The sequence below is a fragment of the Gopherus evgoodei genome, chromosome 2 (assembly GCF_007399415.2).
Source record: "Gopherus evgoodei ecotype Sinaloan lineage chromosome 2, rGopEvg1_v1.p, whole genome shotgun sequence".
NCBI classification, from domain to species: Eukaryota; Metazoa; Chordata; order Testudines; family Testudinidae; genus Gopherus; species Gopherus evgoodei.
In genome coordinates, this window is record NC_044323.1 from 48,630,683 (window position 1) to 48,656,611 (window position 25,929).

General features: G+C 39.9%; 1 protein-coding gene across 5 annotated transcripts in view; it reads right to left on the reverse strand.

The window, feature by feature from the left end:
- Positions 1-7,355: 7,355 nt before the first annotated feature.
- Positions 7,356-25,929, reverse strand: part of SLC25A13 (solute carrier family 25 member 13) — a 137,293-nt gene continuing 118,719 nt past the window's right edge. For all 5 annotated transcript variants that reach the window (XM_030550623.1, XM_030550624.1, XM_030550621.1 and 2 more), the window contains 5 exons: positions 25,042-25,182; positions 14,746-14,884; positions 10,221-10,379; positions 10,029-10,119; positions 7,356-8,617 (listed from right to left, as the gene is read on the reverse strand). In XM_030550623.1, the coding sequence (XP_030406483.1) occupies positions 8,428-8,617; positions 10,029-10,119; positions 10,221-10,379; positions 14,746-14,884; positions 25,042-25,182 (720 nt within the window). In that variant the 3' untranslated portion in view covers positions 7,356-8,427. The remainder of the gene's footprint in view (positions 8,618-10,028; positions 10,120-10,220; positions 10,380-14,745; positions 14,885-25,041; positions 25,183-25,929) is intronic.

A 25,929-nucleotide genomic window follows, 5' to 3' on the forward strand; every position in this document is an offset into this window, starting at 1 on the left:
TTGTGCTAGTCTACGCTTACTTCTGCGTTGCTGCTGGTGGCGGTGCTACCTTCAGAGCTGGGCTTCTGGCCAGCAGACGCCACTCTCCAACTGCCCAGCTCTGAAGGCAGCGTAGAAGTCAGGGTGGCAATACCACAATCCTCCAAAATGCCCTCGTGACGCCCCCCCTTGGAACTTCCTTTGTGGTCAAGACCCCCAATTTGACTGGTCTCCCCCATGAAATCTGTATAGTATAAGGTAAATGCACACTAAAGACCAGATTTCACAGCCCATGACATGTTTTTCATGGTTGTGAATTTGGTAGGGCCCTACCTATTAGATGGCTAGTACACATGCAGCTATCTGCAGTACTTGCTAACCAAACAGACAAACTGGTCCTGCCCACCGGAGCAGCAGACAGCACTTCAGAGTTTGACATCTTCACTCCCCCCCATTCCAATCTATGGAATCATGCCCTGAGTGGCAGACATCCTTTTGCAGAAGATGCACTAGACATCAAATGTAATTGCGCTGGTAAGTCAGAAAGAGAACATCTAAATGGTGCCCCTTGCATGCCCAACTGAGTACACAGAATTGGAAAACACGGGTGAGGTCTATTGGGCTTCCAACTGAAAGCCCAATAAATCCAGCATTCTAGACACTGTGTTGCCTTTAACTCTCCTACCAGTGAGCTCAGGTTTAGGGGGAGGAGAGGTGTTTTTCTAAATATGTTGTTCCATTATTTCCCATCATAACTGAAAAAACTCCCTCATACACTGTGGAAGTTATTAAGACTAGCCAGTTCTTGCAGCGCATTGTAAACTGCTGGCAAATTTGCCTCTACTTTTTCCATATTACCTTTCAGTTTTGAAACCTAAGGGGAAAATGCTGCATGTTTCACCTTCCAACCTCTCGCTCCTTTATGGCTTTAATAGCTTGTAAAACAGTTTTCAGAGAAAACTCAGAAGACTTCAGGATTCACTGCTGTGCACGCAGGACAATGCCCACTTGGCACAGAACACCGCTGCTCCCAGCCCCCTGGCGGCAGGCCTAGATCACAGAGAAGATGCTGGTGATGGTTTTTCCAAGAGTGATCTCTTCGTTCTTTGAGGACACCCGGGTGAAAAAGGAGGCTCAGCACTGGACCTCTTCTGTTTGACGCTCCTGGCACAAGGTCAGGGTAGAATATAAATAAGGTTGAGACTAAAATATTGCAGCTCAGTCTAGGAAGAATAGGGTTCTGCTATGGAGTAAAGCAACTGTTTGTGCTTTCACACCACCTCTCATGGACAGGCCTGCTGCATGGGGTTCTTTCCTGGCTATCCATGATTAAAGCTTCGAGTCGGTCACAGAAGTCACAGATTTAATGACTTTCCATGACCTCAGTGACATTGGGGCCCCACAGCAGTCCAGCTGCTGCAGCAGCAGACCCCCTCTCCCCAAGCCCTGCACAGCTCACCAGAGGGTGGCAGGGGACCCTGCAGTTCCCAGTCACTGTAGGTTGCATGGGACCCCCCACCAGCTCCCACCTCTACAGGGTGACGGGGGATCCCTGCCAGCTCCCGGCCGTGGTCAGGGGTCCCTTCCAGCTCCCAGCCACTGGGCAGCTTCTTGGCGTTGCATGCAGTGGGGCAGGGTACTGGACCCTCCTCCCTCCCCATTTTGTCAGGGATGTTTTTAGTAAAAGTCAGGGACAGGTCATGGCTTCCGTGAATTTTTGTTTATTGCCCGTGACCTGTCCGTGACTTCTACTAAAAATATCCATGACAAAATCTTAGCCTTAATCCATGGTTGAAAGCCTTCTGACAGCTCATACAATCATGTCCGAACAAGTATCTCCTTTTCACTAGCTTCCTAAATGTGCCTGTATGTCCCCAGAGTGTTCCCATGTTTGCTCAGGATCCCACTAAAACACAAAACTCCACTCTTGTTTCATAAAAATGAAGTCACCCCTTCCACTTCCAACATGCACCTTCCACCAACAGCCATCCTTAGACGAGTAAAACGAATGTTTTTGGATCACTGCATGGTTGGCATTTGAACAGCAGTTAGGCAATACAGTACAGACTAAGTCGGATTTCATTTGTAATCTTTCCTTTTCCCTCTACATTTGTACAGCCCTGAACACACGCCTACTGGTCAAGAATGAGCAAGAAAATAGCATCTATATGCAAGGGCTGCAAAACATTGTTAGTGGGTCCATTTCTTCTAGGCATTACAATGGAAACAAGCCTGGAGAGCACAGCAGCCTTTTAGATTGCTCCAGAGAGGACACTGAAAACGTAAGGATAGCATGGAAAAAAGAACACAGATGATTGTTAGAGAAGCAGATGCTTGGCATATTGAGTCTGGCACCATTGGGAGAGTGGGGGTTGTGACAAAAGGAGGGCAGACTTACGAAGAGATTTCGAGGCGGGGGGGGGGGGGGAAGAGGCTTGAGTTTGGTGTGTTGAGGAAGGAGCCAGTGAAGGTATTTAGGACTTCAAAAGGTATTTAAGCACTTAACTCCCATTGATTCCAATACCTAAATACCTTTGAGGATCTGGGCCTTACTTTCTGATCCTGCACTCACCGAAGCCAACGGCAAAGCTTCTTTTTTTATTTCAGAGATGCAGGATCAAGACCTTAATGAGGAAGAGATCTTGATAAGGGCAGTTTCAGCAGAGCAGAAGCCAGAGATGAGGGAATCCATTGTGGAGTTGGAGGAAAGGAATTCAAGGCAATAGCTGTAAACGATAATAGGATTTACTTCCAAAACGCAGCCTCCTCTGGGGCAAAATGGAGTAGCTGTTTAAAAGTGCACAATGCTCAGTAGGAATATGAAGAGGACTGCCATATCCAGTTGAAGCTGCCAAGGTAACAATTAGCTAAGCTGGAATTTGGCTAGGACATACTGTTTAACGCTCCTATTCTTAACAAAATGCACAAGGAGATTTTAATGATTTCAAGTGACCAGCCCCTCTGCTTCAAGGCTCATCCAGAACATGTAAATAATATAATGGCAGCTGGGCAAAGTGCTCAGCAGATCAGACTAAATAGCGTGTCATTGGTTTGAAGGCACTTTTGGCAGCTCCAGGTACAATGTGAAAGGCTTGAAAATTTAGTCTTTAATTTAGCCTCTGAGATGTAGGCTCAATGTATTCATCTAAAGCTCTTATTTAAATGAGGATAATCAAGGCCAATGCTAAGACTTTGTCACAATATTTTTAGCAAAGTCATGGGCTGGGCAATAAAGAAAAATTCACAGAAGCCCGTGACCTGCCCCCGACTTTTACTAAAAATATCCATGACAAAATGGGAGAGCCCCTGCCCCCATGGCTCTTGAGCACCAGGGTTCCCTTCCCCCCACGGCTCTGAGCTGCACAGTTCCCCCTCCTGCCCGCAGCAGTGAGGAGCCCTCCGGCTGCGAGGACCTGTGGGGTATACCTGCTGGCCGGAGTTGGGGGGAGCTGCTGGGGGCCCGTCACCTGTGGACAGCAGGAATCTCTCAACCCACCCCAGCAGCTGGGAGCTGTAGGGTATCCCCACTGTCTGCAGCAGCTCAGCACTCGCGGCCCCCACCATCTCAGGTGGTGGGGCTACCCTGCAGCTCCTGCCAGCCGCTGGCAAGGGCTGGACTCTATAGCTCCTAGCTGTGTGCAGGCTGAAGTCATTGAAGTCACAGATTTCCTGACTTCCATGACCTCCATGACAAAATCGTAGCCTTAGTCAGGACAGAGTAGGTGGTGGCAGAGGCTGATATTTCAGTGTCTAGATGGGCACGTTATAAACACTTCAGGGGGTTTTTCAGGGGATGCAGCAGTGTTTCCCTTGCACATTCCAGGGCAAGGACTCCAGGTCTGTTTTCAAAGTGAGTCTTTATTTTGGATGCCCAACTTGAGACACCTCACAGGGTTCTGATTTTCACAGGAGCGGCGCTCAGCACTCTTTGAAAATCAGGCTCCTACAAGGTGCCTTAAGGTAGGTACCCCCAAAATTACTCTGCTGGAAATTTAGTTCCTTGTTGTAACTGTGAACGAATGTCACAAATTATTCATGTTACCTGTGCTGGGGAAACAGCATTTGTAGAGTTAGGGGCACTCTGTGACAGGTGGATGTTCTTTGGCATGAGAACTGCTATTCCTACTGCTGCTGTGTTTTGAGCAATCTTTGGTAAAATGTTAGACAAAGAAAATATTTAGCTGTATGAGCGTCTGATAATCTTCATCAGTTCAGAGCAAGATTGTCTGATAACCTTAGCATCTGACTGAGAAGCAAGGGACTAGGGACACTGCCATCACCAAAACCGCATGCAGTCACGGCAGATGGAGTGAGATGGTTTGCACAGTTACAGATGTCTGTCAATAGGCTTAAAAGTGTCATTTTCTGTCAAGATCCTAAGCAGGGGTAATTCTCTGGTAATACAACTGTGTTATAATCTACTGTGTTATGCACACAACGAATCCCCATCACTTGGTTTGGGGGAGGAAAGAGAAAAAAAATCAGACAATTCTTTAACACATAACCAAAGCAGCTGGGATGAACTTTGCGAGCTGCTGAATTGCTTCCTAATGCTAGGAGGAATAGGGCATATAATGGCAAAAAGCCACTAATGTGCATCTTAAAATATCTCCTCTTGCTGAACAGTAACATGTAAAAGCCTTTGCCAAACAACTTCATCAGAGGCTGCCATTATTCACATGCCGCCTTTTGGATAATAAATAGGAATACAGTGCATCTTGTGTAGTTACAAATGCAAGATGCTCACATGCTTTTCACTGGGTATTTGCTGCATTTCAAAATCACCAGAGAATTAGAAAATCAAGTGTCTGAAGGTTTAGATCTTCTAAACCATTAAATAATGTATGGATAATCATTACATTTAAATATTGTTTTCTAGTCTAAGCAATGCTAATAAATATTTCAACAAAAAAACCTGAAGCTTGAAATGCACGGTAACTGTTTCAATGAGAGGTGGCAGATTTCTCCCCCTAACAGTCAGTTGCTGGAATTAGTCAGCGTTGAAGAGCTAAGGAGGTAGGAACACACCAGAAGTGATGTCATATGCAAGGTACATGAAGACAAAAAGGCCATCTATCCCTAAGAAAGCTGTAGAGTGGTTTAATGGTTTTCATATTTTTAGCTTTAGGAAAATTTGCCTAAGTTATTTTTGAAGCTTGTGGCATGTTTTCTCACAAAAAAAAGATGGCTGCAAATTGTAAATATTAAGCTATCAAACTCAAAAACTCCCGTCACCTGGCCAAAAATATATATGCCCTAGCTATGGTGTAAGGAGATAGCAAGGCTATGGATTTAACACTTCAGAAACACCCCACCCATGCTAATATATGGAGGCTTACCAATTCTTGAACAAACTTTTACAACAGATTACTCAACAGAACTGCAAGATGCAAATAAACTGAGGTTACATCTCACCTTACCCCTCCCACACTGCATAACTTATCTATAACCAGAAGAGTGCAAACATCTGAAAGCTTTTTTTTTTTTTAAAGATAAAGCAAAGAGCAACATCTTACAAGATCTGAGCCAGTAAGCTCTTCAGCATAAGGAGCATACCACCTGTCTCCATACAGTACCTAAGGCAAGAATGTGTCATACAGCCTCACACATGTTGATTCTGACCAGAGTCTTTGGATACTACCACAACATTCATGTGTTGTTTTTTTTTGTTCGTTTTTTTTAAATCCCCCCACCATCTGTAAGAGCAGTTAGGGGCAGAGGGATATTTTGTATGTGGCTTTATTAAGAATTTTTGGTTGAAACTGTGATAGCTCAATATCTACACTACCAACAAAGAAGTAAATCAGGGAGGGGATTGACACCATCACACATCAGTCTAGTTTGCTATTACCTGATGCTATCAGAGCCATTTGTGGGGGTTCAGGGCCTTACATGGTACATGTAGTATCGTGCAGTACATCTGAGGTGGAAGCAGGTAGTTAAGAACTATTGCCCCATGGACTGAGAAAGCAGCCAGCAGTGGAACATGTTCCCAGAAGCTCTGCGGCAGAGGGCATTAGTAACCAGAGGACTTGGTTTACATTTTGTTTTCTAAACCCCAGGCAGTGCTTTTTCCTTTTAAGTTAAGCGTCAAAACCTGTATCGGTTTTATTATAATCATTTAAAAAATGACTGAACCTTCCTTTATTTGAGCATGTGTACTTGTCAGCACAGGGACAAGGGGAGTTCCAGTTTGGCTCCAGCAGCACACAGGTCAAATCCTTCCCAGTGAGGCTTCCAATGCTTGTCCTAAGTAAGCTGCTGCTGCTAAATGATTTTAAGCACTTGGGGGGGGGGAGTCTTCCTCCAAGGGAAATGCTGCATGCTATGTATACAAAAGAAGTCCGTCCTTAGCTGCTTGAGTCTCCGCATTTCCTCTCATCAGCAGCTAAGACAGACAAGAAAGTGCACATTTTTAGGCAAAGGTTTAGAAAAAGATATACGAATAGCACTAAAACCAAATGGCTTGAAGTTCTGAAGCGCTGATCATTGGCAGCTGCCATTATAAGTATATTCTTTGGTTTTTGTTTTTTTTAATAAAACAGTACTTTGGGAGTGATGGGGGAATGGAGTTTATTTTTAACAGAGGGGGACTGGAACTCAGTGTGCTGCTCCCATCACCTGTCTCTCACATACAGAGCTCATGAAATATCTGCAGAGTTCAGTAATGACACCTGGAAAAAGCGGTGTGCATGGCTGTCAGGGTTCCCAAAACGGAATTACAATCAAATTATATTTGTGTTTATTAATTTTTAAATGTATGGATATTCCAGGCTGCTCCTGCTGCTCTGCTTCCCTGATTACTTTGGAACGTAAACACGGCCAATTAAAGCAGTTTTCTGTAACAAGCCATATATAACGCAACTAATAGATCCATTTCCATTTGGCATTTGGACAAGTTACAGTGTAACCAATATGATGTCATATACCTAATAATGTAATACTTTTACAAAGTACAGAACTTTAATATTCCCATAAACTCAAAGTTCACATTTAATAGAAATGAAAATATTTAGCAAGGATTACCGCCCTGTAAGGACCTAAATCTTGTGACACCTTTTAGGAGCAATGCTGGGGACCACTTCAACCTGCACTGGCTACACGGGCAGATTGTTTAATAGTTACTTAAGCAACACAGAGAGAGCTTCAAAGTAATGAAAGTTTGCTCCAATTCAAACTTTTAGCTAAAGAAAAGTTTCTTCTTGAGCCACAGTCCCATCAAAGGGGCTCTCCTCTTCACACTTGTTATGCCTCAGGTGGACAAAGGTAACTGCATTCCTAACCCAACCTGTAAATGCCTGTGCATAATGAATTAAGTTAGCCTTGAAACAGAGTATAAAATTGAAAGACACACATTAAATTTGCTGTGCAACTTGCATAACAGACATTTGTCTCGCTGTTTGAAAGGTTTATTTCCATCTTCATAAATACACAATCCTCTAAACATTGTGCAAAGCACACACCCCGCCTCCCCCAATAAAATCTTGGATTCTAGAATATTTTAATCTCCTTATTCAACTCAATGAAGTAAATAATCTAGAAACAAATAATTTCCAATTACAAGACAGTGGTTAAGGCAGGTACCATGTGCATGGATTTTTCTATTGCATTTATTTAAACAAGCAGCATTTACTAAGTGCATCGTACAAACACGAATCCAGATATCAGCATGTCCAAGATAGGCACCTAGTCTTGTAATTTCATTGTACGTGTAATAAAATGCCAAAAGTACTTCCATAAAGTGCAAAGACTATGGACAATAACACTTCCTTCCTTCCTGACATTTTGATACCAGTAACAGAATACCATGACTCAACGTTTATAAATGTGGTTTCCATTACAAAAACATGTTCCACATAAAAGCTTCATAATACAATCCAGAAAGTCAGCTTGTGCGTGTACATATTTAAAAAGTTGAAGCCATAGTGGCAGACTCAGGTACTGTGTATATATATATATGTATATTTGAATTCTACAAACACACACTAAGCTTATAACCAATTTACATGTATGGTCAAAATCATTCTGCTTGAGCACCATGATCTCTATTGACTATATTTCAGTGACAATGTAGGATATCCAATATGCAGCCACTTTGGCATAATAATCCTCATTTGAATGTTACCTGCCAGATGATCGCATTCATAACTCCCACCCCTGACCCTCCCCCACAAACAAAATCTAATATTAGTGCCTTCCAAACACAAAGCACATGTCAGATGTGGACAATACATTCATGGTCCTGAACCCAAAGAATAACTAGTAAGAATTTCACAGTGATCTGGTTAAGGAAGCACAAAGACCAATGATTACATTTAAGAAAACTGCCTTAAAACTGAAATGACACTTAACTGATATATGATGAAAAGCTAAAGGAATGAAATATTAGACTGTCAGAAAAGTGGCTCTTTCACCACTAATAAAACTCTACAGCAGTAACATGACATCTTAGGTTCCAATGGCTCCAGCAGCCTGTGAGGTAGGTGGTGATGACCTAAATCGAGGTAGGTATAGTCCAAATTTATTTTCAATCCCTGCAAATGTGGCAACTGCCAATTTATAACCTCCAACATGGTCAGGATTAGGAGCAGGTAGTGTGATCCTGGATTTAGGAACTGGTTCTGATCCAGCTGGTTTTCTGCAAAATAGAAGTAAAATTTCTGTAAAAATGCTGACACCAAAATCTCTCTACAAATTGTAAATCAAGTATCTTAAGGTCAAAAATCCCACAGCCACCAGGCAAAAACATCCCTGCTATAAAGTAATGAGAATCACACTAATATTTTAGAAAGATCCCAACAGCTTTCATGCTAATCATCACAGAGTTGTCAAACCTAGATGAAATTGTACAGCGTGCTACTCGATGAGACTGTAGTAAACTGTGGTCATACCCCATCCCCAGCTCTTACACTCTGCATCACTCATCCAGGAACCAGTAGAGTTTGAACAGCTACAGATGAAAGCATGACTGTGGTAAGGGGTAGGCATACCCGTTAGCTTTCATCTGGCTGGTGTGGATAACAAAAGTAGTGAAAACACGATGGCAGAGGCTTCAGCGTGGGCTAGTCACCCCAGCATATACCTACAGGGACCCTGGGTACATTCTTACCTGTGCTAGGTATATTATGCCTTCCTGTGTTACAATTGCATCTTCATCTGTAGTATAGATACCCTAAGACAGCACTAATAGTACACACACAGCAGTGCTTGGGGAAGGGGGATATTTTATGCATGGTTTTACTAACCATGATTTTTTTTGTTAACAGTCTCAGTATCTCCACTGTAAAACCAAAGAACTGCAAATTCAGCTACACACTTCTCAGAGAACTGATGCCAACAAAACCCACTCTTGCTTCCTCGAGATCTCCCTGATGCCATCATAACCCACTCAGGTGCGTTTAAAAACCTTATCCTGCTAACACTGCCTAAATGCAGTTGCAGTAGACACAACAGAGTCAATACCTTGTGATGGAAATATCAGATCTGTGTGCTGCAACAAGCAAAAGTGATGCATGAGTAAAAGGAGGCAGAACTGAGGCTCCACCAACAACTGAGCAATCATTGCATTCTTCAGCTGCTCCAGCAAAACCTACAGCCCTTTTAACAATAATACTCCCTGCCAGGCCACATGCAGAACTCCTCCCCAACAGCAATGACTAAGTAGTAGTGCATTGTTGCCTAGTAGTTATCACAGGAAAGAGTCAGGAATCCCAAGTTCTATTTCCCCAATCTGCCATTTATCGTCTCAGGGTCTCATTTTACACTGACATATCCAAAATATCCTCTCAGGGTCTGTTATGGTACTAAAATGAGGCCCAGCTTGCTGTGAAATGGGTACAGAAACACTTGTTCAAATCCCACAGAAGCTTAATTAATTTGGTGAGGTGAAGCCTTTTATCTCATGATCTTGAAGTTCTCTCTGTAACTGCAAAGCATTAATAACTAAGGTCCCAATCCTGCAGCTGACTCTGCAGAGTCACAGGGGTTCACTTCCACAGAGCCAGCTGCAGCAGCAGGGCCCAAACGATACGTTCACACAGTATACTTACACTCCCCCAAAGTCAATGTAAAGCCATCTCTGCAGCAGCTCGTAAGTCACCAAAGTTACACCAAACTGAGGAGAGGATCGAAACACACGAGCTTGAAAGAAAAACAAAACAAGCATGAGCAACAAAAATCAAGTTAAAAACACAACTGGTTCCCGGTCATCAAACAAGTGGCATCTAAGTTGTTTTACATACCACCCGCTCCTTTCCACAAAGCTTTTGGGCCTTCCTCTCGCAGTATCTTTCCAAAGCAGTCTATGACACCACTGTAAGTGGTTTGCCCTGCCCGGGCTGCCACTTGTAATCGAGTCTTGATAACATCAGCAGGGGTCACTAGAGAGGCCGCAGGCATACCTAAAAATGAAGCAGGGGGAAAAAAAGAGACAGGTATGGGTAAGTTGTTACACATACTAGATGCTTCCTGCATGGGGAGGTTACTGTGCCTTTCATTCTTACCTCAGAAAACTCAGGCCACAAATAGTTGCTTTTAATGAGGAAGAACAACCAATAGGGGTAGCCACTGTGAAAAGTACTTCACTCATATAAGGCTCTGGTTAGATGAACAGCCCCACCAAATCTTTATTTGAAGTCAGGCGGCGCATACAGAAATTTTCAGCACAAACCATAGACTTACATAGTTAATAAGTTAACAGTTTTTGGAGATGATGTCAATCTTTCCCTTTCACGCCCCTTTGTGGTTTCTGACATTCCCATCACACAATGTGCTGGAAAAAGCATGTTCACACACACCTTAAACAACCTCCTGCAGAATGTGACTGGGAACTACATAATGTTGTGCACAATCAGCAAGATGCACAAGCTAAGGTTTAAAGGGTTCATTTTTCTAATTAGGAAACTCACATTTCTTTACTGCAGGGCAATGTCTGATATCCTCAATTGAATATTTGGAGGAAAATTAAAATTTAGCCTGGAAGATAATCAACTGAGAGTAACAAATACTGAAGAACAGCAGGCAATATTTCTAAAGTCATTCTAGGAAATCAGGGCTGCTCGTGTTGAGATTTAAAAAAAAAAAAGGCAGTGAGACTGTGCTCAGAAGACACTGTCTCTTATGGTTTTATTACTTTTCCATTCTGCATATGTTCCAAACCAACTTGGTCAGACACAGATGCATAAATCTCCTTTTCTTTTTTTTTTTCAGGCTTAATAATTCTGTAACAATTTTTGTCCAAACCAGCATGGTCTGGCGCAAAGCACCATCTCACTCTTCTAAGAGACTGCTTTGAAAGTCGTGTGTAAGTGTGCGCATATCACTAAAATAGGAACTGCTCCTCCACTCCTGAACCCAGAAAAGAAGAAAGCACGTGAGCATGCGCATACACACACAGTTTCACATTTGCAAATTTGGCAGGCAAAGGCTAAAACATAGTTGAAGTTTCACCTGAACTAAATTCCAGAAATGCCGATTTACTCCCCACACTTACCATTACTGACCACAGGATATATTTACGTCTTCAACTTAAAGATGGACCTTTGTCCTTTAGAGAGCAACCAATGGTTTCAAGGAAAACCAAAAGACACACAGTACTTAGAAAAAATACTGCTTACTCTACGTTAATTATCATCTCTCATCACCTGTTATTTATTACTAGGGGACATTTGTGTTTAAAAACAAACTTACAATTGAAATTAGACAAATTACACAGCAGACAATAAATGAAGAGGGATAAGAGGGGAAAGGATGAGGAGGTTCATAGGAAAAATAAGCAGAAAGAACGAATTAACTTGTGATCATTTGACATTATTATAATCTCCGCATCAAATGTTGTATCAAAGAGACTGGGGCATTAGGTGAAGAAAGAGCAACAGGAGAAGATCAAACTAAGGAAAACAGGTTTTGATTTTATACATGTCCTAACAACAAACAAGGGGAAAAGAAATATTGATAACATGGGTCACATCTTGAGAAACATTCATGCAAAAGATACATGTGCACATTTCAATACCCCTAGTTTTCTGTGCAAATACCAGAAGGTATATGTGCAAGATGGGTATTTTCCACAACTAATGTGAGTTGAAGCACACCCTGAGGCTCACACTTCTGAAAACATAATGCAGTGCTACTGATGCAGAACTAGCTCAAACTATAGTGGATCAGATTCTCAGCTAAAGTAAACCAACCTACCTCTGCAGAAGTCAAAAGAGTTAGATTGATTTACAGCAGCTGAGGATATGACCCAACATTTTAGAGATGTTTTTCTATGACATGCCCATGACTCTTTAGTGGGAGCACCAATCTTCCAGTTCACCAGTTCATCAATCCCTTATTCTGATCTTTAGGGTTACTAGCTTGCCTCTAATAAAAGAAATATTTTGCTTCCATAAAAATAGGGCACTCATGTCCCTGCACTATACCACATGATGAGCATCATGCCTCTAATACTGTGCAGGAATCTGCTTATATACTGAAAATACTGGATAAAATTCCCATAATAGCTGATTTCCTAGCACATATCAGCAACATATCGGACTGCTTCTGTGGCTGAACTTCAAAGCGACAGTTATCTCAGTCTGCAATCACCTGACAATGGCTAGAAAGAGAAAAATGTTAACATCTAAGAAATGGGTTGGCTTAAAAATACCAGCTTATATTTCAGGTCTGTAGATAGACTCCAAAAGTTCAAAAATTGTTTTGTTTCATTAAAATGGGTTAGAATTAACATGAGTTTAAATCCATCTTCTTTCAACAATTTCTGTGAGGGTTTTTTGTAAGCACCAGCCATTTGATTAGAGATGTTTTAACTGGTGCCAGCTCAATTCCTATGTGCTACAAGGCACTGCACAGAGAGCGACTAGAAAGAAGTGAAGGCGTATGATTCAGCACGACTATCTGGTTTTTTGAGTTAAGCCTGGGTCATAATCCACCTGAAGATGTCCAGAAGTTCTAGGCTGCCCAAAGTCTGCACACAAACACACAACAAAAAGCTGCCCACCTGTCTCCAAGAAGAGGGGAGTTTAAAAAAAAACCCCAAAAGTAACCACATTCTGAGCAGTTCAACTACCTGCGCTGGATTTATTTCTCTCCATCTTTCTCCTGCTCCACTAGCCCTTTACTTACCATTGGAGAATGTGCTGCTAACAGAGGAGATGTCTCAGGGGCTCTCAAACTGGAGGTCATGAGGTTATTACATGGGGGGGGGGGTCACGAGCTGTCAGTCTCTACCCCAAACCCTGCTTTGCCTCCAGCATTTATAATGGTGTTAAATATATCAAAAAGTGTTTTTAATTTATAAGGTCGCACTCAGAGGCTTGCTATGAGAAATGGGTCACCAGTACAAAAGTTTGAGAACCACTGGTCTAGGTCTAGTAGTCTACGAGCCATTAATACGGGGGGAGTGGAAGGAGAGAATTCCTTTTCCTTATAGATGTATACACATTTCCCTCAGCAGATCCTCCGCATCCTTTGCCTGTGATTTGGAGTCTGCTGAGCTTTAGGATATAGAATGTGGGAGGAGGAGGAATTTTAGGCTGATGAGCCCCTCTCAGTTAGGCAGATGCTAAATTAAGACTGCAGTGACCTTTTAAAATCCTCACAGCCCTAGAAGCTCAGCAGCAGCAGCCACAGAGGCAAATTTGGGCTGGAAAATGCATCCTTATATTACATATTCTAGCCCTTTAGTGCAGACACCCTTAGAGACGAAACGCATCAGTAGAAAGACATGCTGCACACAGAACACCTGCCAGCAGTGCAGCAGATTCCCAAGATGAGTCCCAACATTCAGTCTCAGTCCGCAAAAATGAATTAAAAGAGCCCTGAGGATCAACAATTTGGGATGCACAAGAAAAAACCCCCAGCAACTGCCTTTTCTGACCAGATTTCCCATGTGGCAGGTGAGAAAAATGTGGATTTGTGATTCCATACAATCCCCCCTCCCCCTAACCTTTTAACCACAATGCAGCAGGGTAGAAATAGGCATATATTATCTGTCTTTTCATAGCATGCAAAACAGAGGCAGGCTTCTTCCAGCACCATTACATTTCTATTATCTATCATCATAACTGGTGTTCAGTTTTTGGATAGACTTTTATTTATTATTTCGCTTATGCTGCCTTAAGTATATGCTGATTCAAAGAAACTCTGGATCAAAATCACCAGAAATGTATTTTTTTTTAATAAAAACAGATTAAATAGAAAAAATATACAAAAACACAAAGCCAAGATGCTGTGTGGGATACTGTGGTCAATGACTTACTTTTACCATGCTGTCAGAATCTCCTAGTGGCCTGCTTAGATGTTTGTATCATTAGCATGCATTTGGATTCCATTCCAAAATGATATTCAAGTTTCTTTTGATCACAAAGAAGTAGAGAATGAAATGAATATTTTCATGAACCACTTTTACAATAACAACTTGCCCAATCAACCAATCAAAAACGGACAACAGCATAACAGCTTGACTAAGCAAGATGTCACACTACATTAATATTTCAAGACTAAAATCTTGCTCTCTTTTCACTGCTACAAATGGTAATACAAATGCTATCATTAGGTCCAAAATACAGAGTGCCTTCATATTAGCGCCAGCTCATCTGGATCAGTTATATGTTCTGCAATCTAATATCTAAATGTTAACACCTTGGTACAGAACAATTATTTTTTGCCTTTACAATATCTCATTAATAAACACATTTCTAAAGCATCTATCAGTGATATCTAGGTGCAACAGTATGCCATACGCAAAGGAATTCAGGTACTTACCAGCTATTGATCCAGCCATGAGCAAACTTCCAGGGCTAACTTGTCCATCTTCATTTGCAAATGCAGTTTTCAAGTGAGCATAACATGGAAAGTAAATGGCAGAGAAGGGGATATCGCGTAGAAAACATGCCTTCGCACCCTGTGTGAAACAAAATTGAGTGATCAGAGAAAGATCACAATGAGACCAAGAATGGAGATGAGAAACTTGAGCAACATTCCAGTTTTTCCCCTCTACTGCAAAAAAAAAATACAGAAAAAAACAATTTTTTTCAAAATTGTGAGAAATAATGACGTGTATTTCACTCCATACAAAAGTTTGTATATTAGGTATTGGTTCAATAAATGGTATTACTTTTCACTTGTTCTCCCTCTCTCCTTAATACTGCAGTTAGTAGCCATTAATAGAAAAAATGCCATCTCGCTTGGGTAAACTCTGATAACTTCTTTAGAGAACAAAAAGTAATTGAAATGTTTGCTATCCAGCTTTGCATGAGATTCAGGATGAGTTTGATACAAGTCCTAAGTCCCAGGTTGGGTCTTCACCACAGAACTTCCCCTTTACAATAATTACCCCATAGAAATAAGTGCAGCCCAACCTATTTAAAGATAATAAACCACAGGTCGACAACTTTTCGGAAGTGGTGTGCCAAGTTTTCATTTATTCACTCTACTTTGAAGTTTCGCGTGCCAGTAATACATTTTAACGTTTTTAGCAGATCTCTAATATATAAATTTTTATATGTATTGTTGTATGTAAAATAAATAAGATTTTTGAAATGTTTAAGAAGCTTCATTTAAAATGCAGAACCCCCCGGACCAGTGGCCAGGCAGTGTGAGTGTCACTGAAAATCAGCTCACGTGCCATAGCTTGCCTACCCCTGCAATAGACTATGTAACTGCTGAACAAAACCAAAACATATTGTGATGGAGAGATTAATGAGACATGCTCTCATTTACAAAAGAGTGATAATGTGCCCATAATCACAATTCTTACACAAAACATGCTTTTTACATTTGCGGGAAAATACAAGGACTATATTAATTGTAAATTTAAAAAAAAAAAAAAGATCTTCAGCACTGGCTGATAAAATAATTTGCCTTACTATCCATATCCCTAATTGATGTGAAAACCCAATGGAATTTAAGATCTGAAATATTGTTTGCTACATTCTCTGAAATAATCATTTTGTTTAAAAGAGGAGAAGAAAGCAAGGAAAGTTTTGGGGCATTAGCAGACAACCAGAGTTCTTCAGAAGAATGAAAGTAAAAGAGTCAGACAAGATGGGAAAGGGTGTATAGCTTCTGCAGATGGTCAATGAAAATTAGGCACATGTCAATGCCCATGTTGCAACTGCAATAAGAAATTGCATACGAACTTCAGTACAGAGATCCAGCAAAGAGTTTGAAAACACCAAGGTTCTTATTTGAAGGAATATGTTACGACAAACAGCTAATGTATTTGGAAAGAGGGGAAGAACAGGAAGAGAAAAGTAGAGGTAGAAGATTTTTCACATCTTTGGCTAGGACCCCTGTGTATCCCACCCTGGGCTCTCTACCCTTCCAGATTCAGGGTAGACCGTTTTTTTTGTTCAGCCACAACCCTTCCAACAGGTGCCAAGCTGCTCTTCTAGCCTGCTGGGATTATTTAGAGTCTTATACTAAAGCCATTATTAAGGTATTACTTCTCACACCAGTTTTACAAGTGGTAACTTCAATAGAGTTACTTCAGATATTTACGTTAGGAAGACTGACAGGCAAATCAAGACGAAAGTCAGAAGTCAACCTATGCCTAACGGAATAAATAGTCTCTGATCTGCACTTACCTCATGAAATCTAATGATATGCCTGAACATATTAGATGAGTTTTTCTGTGCTGGAATATTGTATAACACTGATTACTTGTTAGAAGTATATGCTGTTTAGCAGACAAATATACAGACACACCAAGGTATCAGAATAACTGAAAGGAGAAAAAAATTGAATTAGGGAAAGTATAGTCTGATGTACAGGAAGTGTATTGGCAAAATCAGTTCCTGGAAAAGAGAGGAGGTTTCCCGGCAATACGGTGTGGGTGTAGTGGTCAGAGAAAATTGGAACAATGACTAATGCAAGTTGGAACACCACTGCTAGTGAGATGCTGACTAGTGCCAGCAGACATCCTACACAGTGAGCACTGGATAGGGCTGGATTCTCAAGAGTTCCTGGTAACCCATGTGTTTTGTTTAGGATGTTCAAAGATATTTAGTGTACATCACTATCTGCATGAGAATTCCTGTTATATGCTGAAGCAGAAGACTGTTTTATGGTATCTTTAATCTTCACATAGAATTTCCACACTCCCTTTTAAACAAATTACATGCGAACAGACAACATTCTGCAACAACCAAGTGTGCGCTCTGGTTACATTTATCTCACAGGTAACATTCAGCTAGTGATAATTTGCAGTATGAACATTGTTTCCCTAAAGCTTTATTTTTAAACATTCTTTTCCCAAGGCAAATCTCCATATTGCATTTGCCTCAGGAATTTATTGCTCTTATTTTCTTTGCAGTGCTATCATTAAACAGCCTGCATGTTTTCCTCTGTGTTTCCTTCATACTCTGACATATCTCCACATAATTAAAATAACTCATGGAAATTAATATGCTACAACTACAAGCAACTCTTCACTCACTCTGAACTATATTTCCCCCCTAGTTGTAGCACTCTCTTAGACAGAAATAGCATATTTTTAATACCCCCAATATTATGCATTCAGGTACACAGAGAGAAAGTCTGTCAACTAAGTTGGCTTAAGTGTAAACAAAGTTGGATCAAAACTTGGATCCACTTTAATAATAACCCACTTTGGCTCAGTTCCAATATCTCAACAGTCTAAAGTTTCCTCTCATCATTCTGTTTAAAGTCTGGGAAAGCATGTTTAAAAGCAGGCCTCATTTAACTTCAAGTTAATCATCCGCAACCAGCCTAGGCCAATTAGGAAGGCTTAGGGAGATTGGCCACAGTATCTTGAAATGCTAAAGAAACATTTATTTTACTTCTCACACCTTTTTGATGTGGACAACGTGCTGAAAGCCAAAGAGTTTTAATCAGTCCTCAGCAAGTTGTTAGGATCATCCGCCTAAGTTTATTCTGGCAACCAGGGCGCAGACCCTGCCAGGCATGAAATTGTTGGGAGATCCTACACACCGCGACATGCGCCTCCCTAATGCAACTGCCAGTTGGCTCCCATCTTCAATCTCTTTAATGACTTTAAAGCTCTTAATCTTGGATACTATCTCGCTGAACAAACCAATAGAGAAAAAGCATCCCTGGTTTTCCCAGGATTCTGATAAACAAATCCAAGTCAGAGCTGGGGCAGTTCTTTAGCATGCTAATTCCTGCTTATTCCAGCCCTACCTGCAAATAAGGCTCTAAATAAACTATTTCTACTACAAGGGGAGGGTAATTATACTCACAAAGGCACCTCTGTGTCGGGTTGGGCACAAGGAGCCAGCAGGTCTGGGAGACGCAGGCTTAACCTAGTCTCCTGCAGTGAATGCACATTGTCTAGTGCAGGGGGGAAAATGCCAGACTGGGGGGACCTAGAAGTATTCAAGACAACAGTGGTGCACCTTGTCTGAGAGGGTTATTTAATGCTTTTGGCACCTGTACTTACAGCCACCCCCTCTTTTTCTACCTTGCAGGTTTAGAATTTATTTGGCATGTATAATTGTTATTTTGATCCTATAGCTACGAACAATAGGCAGCATGTCACTTCTTGATCCCTTAGCATTCTTCTTCATTTTTACTAGCAACTTAACCCTTCAGATTCAAAACTGTAACAGCCCCTAAGTAGCACTTCTTTGGTTAAGAGTCAGCTGGCTACCATCCATGTTATAGAATTAGACATAGCAATTTTGGGGGGCTGTCATTTCCTTCATTTTAAAATCATACTGGATTAAACCAATGTATATATTTAAACCAATAAACACAACTGTATGCATTTAGCTATTTAAGTTAGAGGGGGAAAAGTACCAATCTCGAATGCTTTGCTAAGTCCCAGACAAAGGTTATCAGCATTACTCAGTGGGTTGGATTTTTTCCTTTTTCTTTTTTGTTATTTTTAATACAACTGTTCAAACTGCATGTATTCATACATGAGAACTAGTATGGGTGACAATGAGCACTCTACGTAAACACCCTTTAACTTTTATAAATATTCCTGCTTAATATGTTTATAAAGCTCTTGTCAACACACAATTTGTGTATTTGTGATACTTCTGCTGTTTTCAAAAATCTATACACGTTAGCTGAGATCAAGCTTCCTGTCTCAACTCCCCAAGAATCAATCCATAATATGGCAAGAATTAAGCAGTGCAGAGTTTTGGAAGTTTGTGTATTAAATTCTAGCACTTAAAGTGCAAACCTTTGCAGGCAATATCTATTTTCTGATAAGAATCTCACTTAAATATATTCTAATATTTGCTATTTAAAATGGAATCATAACATTTATTTTTCATCAATCAATATTATAATAATGCAAAGTTATTTGTTACATCTTTAGGTAACAAGATACCCAACAAAATACTATCCAAAGTAATCGTGTAAGAATATGTAGTAGCTACATCCTGATATATTGCATTACAATGCAATGAAAAGATTATTTTATTAAATGTTTTGTGTTAAATAAGTTTGAGTATTATACAGTAATTTTATTTATTTTTTAATATGCCTACAGAAATTAGCAGAATACTCCATGGACCTCAGTTTGACCTTATTCATAGCACAGAGAACTATTACAGTGAAAGACAGACTGTAAACCTTGCTGAATCTTGTAAGATGACTCCAGAACTCTTTACTGTGAGATGTATAAGTTCTATTATACTACCACTAAAATAAACCAGAAATTAAAGACAGACTGTTAAAGACACTAACCCAACAAAATCAACTTTTCCCTTTCTTCCGGAAATACAAATAGCATATTATGGGTTAGAATAAGTAAGTATTCTGTCTGCTTTGGGTACGCTTTGGTGTCGGCAAGCTACTTTCTCACAATAACTGCCATCCACAGAACACCCTCCTCCGATAGCTTTAGAAGAATTTGAAAGACAACTGAGGAAACAAACTGGCTCAATATAAGGGGCACAATATTTACCTCCCCAAAGGAGCAGGTGGTATGAACGGTAAGATATTCTAGAATAATTACTCTAAAACGTGACACAAGTAGTTCAAAAGTTCATATAAAAAGAAAAATATTCGCCTAGTAGCTTTAAATAAGTAAGAAGTGTCAACCCAACCTTTTTCAAATGATGAAATTTTCTGACCAGTTACAGATTGTACACCACAGGTTTCTTATTGGTGAAACAAAACAAAACAGAACAAAACAAAAAAACACCTGACTTCTTTTACACTTCTTATCACAAGGATGTATTTGTAAAAACAAACAAACAAAAAAAAAACTAGACAGAGAATGTCAATTATCTGATCATGTCACTAAACATCCAATCAGAATGTAGTATTTTTTTTCTCAAAAATTGCTTTTGGTTTACAATTATACAGTAGGACAACAAAGGCTTCATATTCCTCTTTTATCTCATCCATATTTAGTTCTGCCCAGGCGATTCTCATTAACTGTGCAGGTAAATACTAGAATAGCAGAAAAGCTGGCAATGTAGGGTCAAAAAACTATTTCAGGGTTGGAAATGAACACAAAAATACATGGAATTTGGCCAAAGAATGGGGGCTCTTTTCATGTTGTGCATGAAGACAGGATCAGCATGTATGATTCTCTGGTTCCTAGCTAAAATTTCAAATCATGAAAACATATTTTTCCATAATACACAGGGTAATTTAACTTGCCTAGTTTAGTACTTGGGCTTCTTAGCAAAATCTTCTCTATATTTAAGAACCATGATGGAGATATTAAATTTCTAAGGTATAAGAAGAAATTGATGTGATGTGCTAATGTTGTTGCTTTCTAGTTCCCAGTTCTATTCTCAGTTGAATATTATGCATTTGTCGAGAATTCACTGTATGCTTAAGTGATACAGTCAGACAACAAACACTTCCTACTGAGCCAAATCATGATGTCATTGTTCAGTCACTACTTAAGCAAAATTCTAATAAGGAGACTTCTTCCTGCATGACGGATATGTAAAGTATAGGGTCCTCTGTAAATAGGCCAGCTTTGACATGCACACATTTTTTCTGATTAAAGAAAGAATCAATGCAAATCTTTCAGATTCTTCCTTGCTGTCCAGAAATCAATACAGTACCAAAACAGCATGAGAGGAACTGAAAAGCTGGCATGCAGCAGACTGGTGGACCATTCTTTAAGAAGAAATTTTCAAATTCCCAATATAAAAGCTAGCCTCGTACAGACAAGTAATACTTTAGGTCTATTACTGTACTTACAGATGGCCTAACTGACTGATAAGTACTATGCCTGTTCTCATCCATCATAGTTGAAAAGATTAGTTACGGTATCCATTCCCCTTTTTGAAAAAATTAGCATTTTGCAAACGTTAAACAGTTTCAGCGTAGTTGTATGATCCTCTGGTAGCATCTTGCTTTCCATGGGCCAATCCCTCTGCCATATAATGCAATGGGAGTGGGAGGAAACCCATTTTCCCCACCCCCAAAAGAACAATTGGAAGGAAACTCTGGAAGTGGAAACTCACAGAGAATCCTGTCTCTCTCTGCAGGAAAAATCCACAAAAGGACAATGGTACTTTTACTGCTACAATGTCTCATACTAACCCACTTTAACCTTGTCTAAACTATCATTTTTCTTCAAATTTCCCAGATGCACTACCACTGGCCCTAGGGACAGGAGAGTTCAGAAAGCAGGAGTAAATTAACACTGAAGAAGTTATTCTGATGCCACATGACGCATAGCAGTGGGAAACTATTCAGCTGAGAATGAGTGTCTCCTCCCCACTCAAGAGCACTCAGGACGGGCTCTTGTAGGGTCAAATGGAAAGAGGAGCAGTGTCATGGTGTTGCCACTCCCCCTTTCAAGCCCACTCAGATCCATGCCTATAGTAGCATTTAGCCCTGAGCAACATTACTACCAGCTTGACAGTCTGATGTACAGAATTTAGGGTTGCTAGATGTGAGATGGCAATATTTATCAACCGTAGGTGAGCCAGATTCAGTTCTTCATCAACTTCATTGAGGATGGATGGAGATTTATCTCTGTTAAGAGGTGGGGGATGGGGAAAAGAAACCTAAAGAGATACTGCCATATACAAAGAAGTCAGAGCTCAATAGGGCAAATAGCAAAAGGGTAGTTCTACATTCCATCATGGCTAGAACCGGAGTGGATGCTCCTTGAAAGGCTTAACTAAAGCCTCTAAAAAAGAGATGTCTGGCACCTAAGATCCCCGAGGGACAAAGTCTGCTCACTCTGTCAGAAAGATGGCTTCTAATGTTTATATCTAGATGATAAATTCATCGGTCCTAAACAGCATCCATCCACCAGAATTAGTTGCTAAATAGACTGAGTATTTATATGAACTCCAGACAAACCTCTGTCAGACTGTTAAAGTACTCTACAATTTAAAAACACAAGGTCAAGCCATCATCCAAGAAAAATGTTTCTCATGTTTCTACAATCCTGAGAGTGGGGTGGGGTCTGATTTATACCTACTAAAGGAAGGAAATTCACAGTTTGGGATAGAGTTTTTAATAATAGAACTATCTTTGCAAGGACACTGAGCATAAAACAAACAAGTTCAAAATATGGAAGATCTGTCTTACCCCCATTAGAGTAATTATTATAAAGATAAACAGATATTTTACCAAGGTACTAACATTTTATTAGTTAGCACTGGAGGTCCGTATTTCCTCAGATATTTAAAAAAAAATTTAGAGCACTTAATATTACCTAGATGTTCAACTTGTGTATTAACTTAATTTAATAAAATAGTTTGCTAACTGAACTAGATAGCTTTAAAAAAGAATAGTGTCTTTCAGTTCAAGTCACTGGTTAAAATTCACTCCAGATTGGTAAATACTTTGGGGCTGTAGTTTCTGATGACTGATTGGTGCTTTATGTGAAGTGAGTTACTGATCTCACTCCAGTTTCATCTGTGCTGTCTGTTTACGAAAAAGAAAATTCAGAAGATGACTACATTCACCCCTAAGTCTCTCCAGGTCGGGGTGAGGCAGACTGGTGCAGGAGTTTGGAGTAGCTTTACTTCATTGTGTATATGTTCCATGAACAACTGTTATTTTGACAGCCAGGACTGTCGAGTTTTCATAGGCACTGAATTCCACAAATGTATAAAAGGACAAAATCAGAGACAAAAAATAGGCTTCTGTGGCTTTCACAGTGTGGATAAAGCTTGTCTCTCAAGTGAATACTTAACACAGTAATGGCATAATCTGTGATTAAAATTGGCACACATTCAGAAGCAAAACTACATTTGGAAATTATCATTATAAGCCGTTAACAAAAAGTTCTGTGTCTCGCAAACAAATATTTCCAAAGTTTCTACACTAAGTGACAATGACCTGTGACGATAATGCTATTTAAAATAAAAAGAATACAACCAATTGAATTCAACAACTAGCACCAGCTGTTCAGAAAAGTTATTTATAAACACTAATCAAGTAATTTGGCATTCTTTCTAATCATAATTCTAATTCATTTAGACTAGAATACATAAAGTTCACTACCTGTCCTCTAAGCCTGTATAGCCTTAGGGACGTGGAATGCTTACTACAGCCACGGTTTCAGTTGTAATGCTGGCCCTGAGCAACATCCTGATGTCATTTATTGGGAGTCTATACAATAGGATCAGCTAGAGTGAGATGGCCAAAAAATTAGCAAGTCAATTTAGAGGGAAAAACCATTTCCCATTAAGTCCTATTCAGACATCTGCATTGCTCTCCAGGCCAAAACACACATAAATATGCCAATTCCTCCATTGTGATGTTAACAGAACAATTTAAGAACTGTATAACTACAAATGGAAATGATGCGTAAATATGGTGACACTTCTTTTTTTTCAGTACTCAGATGATGTTCATGCTGTCTTTTGTTTCAGTTTAAAACTGCATCACTACAAAAAATACAGACAAATATTGCCTTACGCCATCAAACATTGGACCAAGGATGTATAGTAGGAAGGTGGTCAATCCTGCTTCTGTACACAGTAGACTGTGGAATGGAAAAAACAGTTTGAGAACTACTAGAATATAGCCATTACTTTCTGTCCTGTGGTTAAACTTGTTAAGACATGACTTATAATGTTATGGACAACGAGATGTCCTATCCTTCTATGCTTCTCTACAAAAAGCTCCAATCTGGCTGCCCTTATTTGCACAAACTGAGGAGAACTAGACTACTCACTTGAGTGTAGATTGCTCACATGGGTAATGGCTACAGTGTGGGGCTCTCTGTGCCCACTCATAAAAAACAAACAATCCCATCCCTATCCTTTCTACTAACTGGTCCATTAACCTGGCAGGGAAAACCTTCCAGAGAACTATGGGGTTTGCCGTTATGCCAGACTCTTTGGTTCCTGTTGTCTGTATTTCTAAACTAGTTTTATATGGCACTTAAACGCTTATCACTAAAATGAATTATAACATCTGGATAAGCTGGTAAGTGAAACGCAGCAGCAGATCAAATCCAAAACTCCAAAAAAAAAAGTGAGTCTCTGTTTTAATATCTCAAAAGTGGATTTAAAATTAAGTCATTTACACTCTGGAAAACCATTAATTTTTATTACAGCTTAGGTAGGACATTAGGTTAGATCCTTAGACGCATGAAGTAAACCAGTGCATTCTAGTCAAAGGAGCTATACCAATTTAAGCTAGCAGATGATCTGGCCAGATAGTTTTGAATAATTCTACATTCACAATGTTTCAATAATTCTAAATGCACAACATTAGATAAAGACATATTATTGTGTGTAATTATGGTTGGAATGCATATATCTTTCCACAGCCTTCCCGTTTAGGTATATGCAGGGAACACTAGAGGGCCACAACATTCCATGCTTTTTATTGCCATATCTCTACCCCTACCCCTGTGTGTGGGTGCATGTGGGGAGGAGAGAAATCTAGGACTATGCCTACAAGCAAACATTATGGCTACAGTATTTCGTATGATCCTTTTGTTTAGTAAAGGATAAGGATATAGCTATCTCATGCAGCAGTAAAGAATCAAAGATGTGTCCTGTACTAATCATATTTGCACATCAACCTTCCTAAGCATGATGGAATTAATCTACTAAAATTAATGTCTCTTATTTACAGAAGCTTTTAGTATTGAATTTCAATTCACATTTAATAAAAAGTTACCTTGTAGAGGCCAAAAAAGCCTAGGTCCCGTAATACAGTGAGGGCACTAACTCGTGGACCAGTGGTAATTTCGCCAGCCACCTGCAATCGGATCTTGACAATTTCTAGTGGATTTGTGAAGATCACTTGAGAACCTCCAGCCTGAAAGTAAAAGGGGAAGGGGAAGGATGAACATGTGAACACATTAAACTATGAGCAGCGAAGATCTTGCAACATTCAAGAGAAAGAAGTTTCATTCCTGGTACAGTCAGCTAAGCCATTACAAATTATGGATTTTTAGCAGTAATTAGTTAATGCATTACAATCCACAAGGTAAAACATCTACCCTCACTCAGCGTGGAGGATGAGGGAATGGAGAAGGAGAGAGATAGGTTAGTAACATTACAGTACATCACACTGGCTCAGTTGTACTACAGTACAGATATTAGCTCAGTTGCTGTTAGAAGAAAAATTCAGAAACATCAATTTTCACAATACCAACAAGCCAAGAACGTTGTAAAGCAAGTAATAAAATGAAAGGAAGAATTGATAACTAAGTAAAGAAACTGAGATCTGCCTGCCAGTACTTAAACATGCTACTGAAGAGCAGAGTCTGGCAGGATCTCTCTCTCACAATTTTGGCACTGGTTCAGATAACATATGAATTTAAAGCAGTGAATTTCCTATGCTTTTTAGAATTTACGGACCTCCAAAATTTGAATATCATCATCAAAAGTCATTTTAGTCCGTTTTCAGAAATCTGCACACAATCATCTGTACACAGGATCATTATTTTGTTACAAAATCTTAGTTATTTTGCAGCACTGCAAGAAGTTTATTAAACAAAAATCTCTATTTATAAACTGGGTTTATATATATAATTTTTTAAATCTCACAAATGGATTTAAA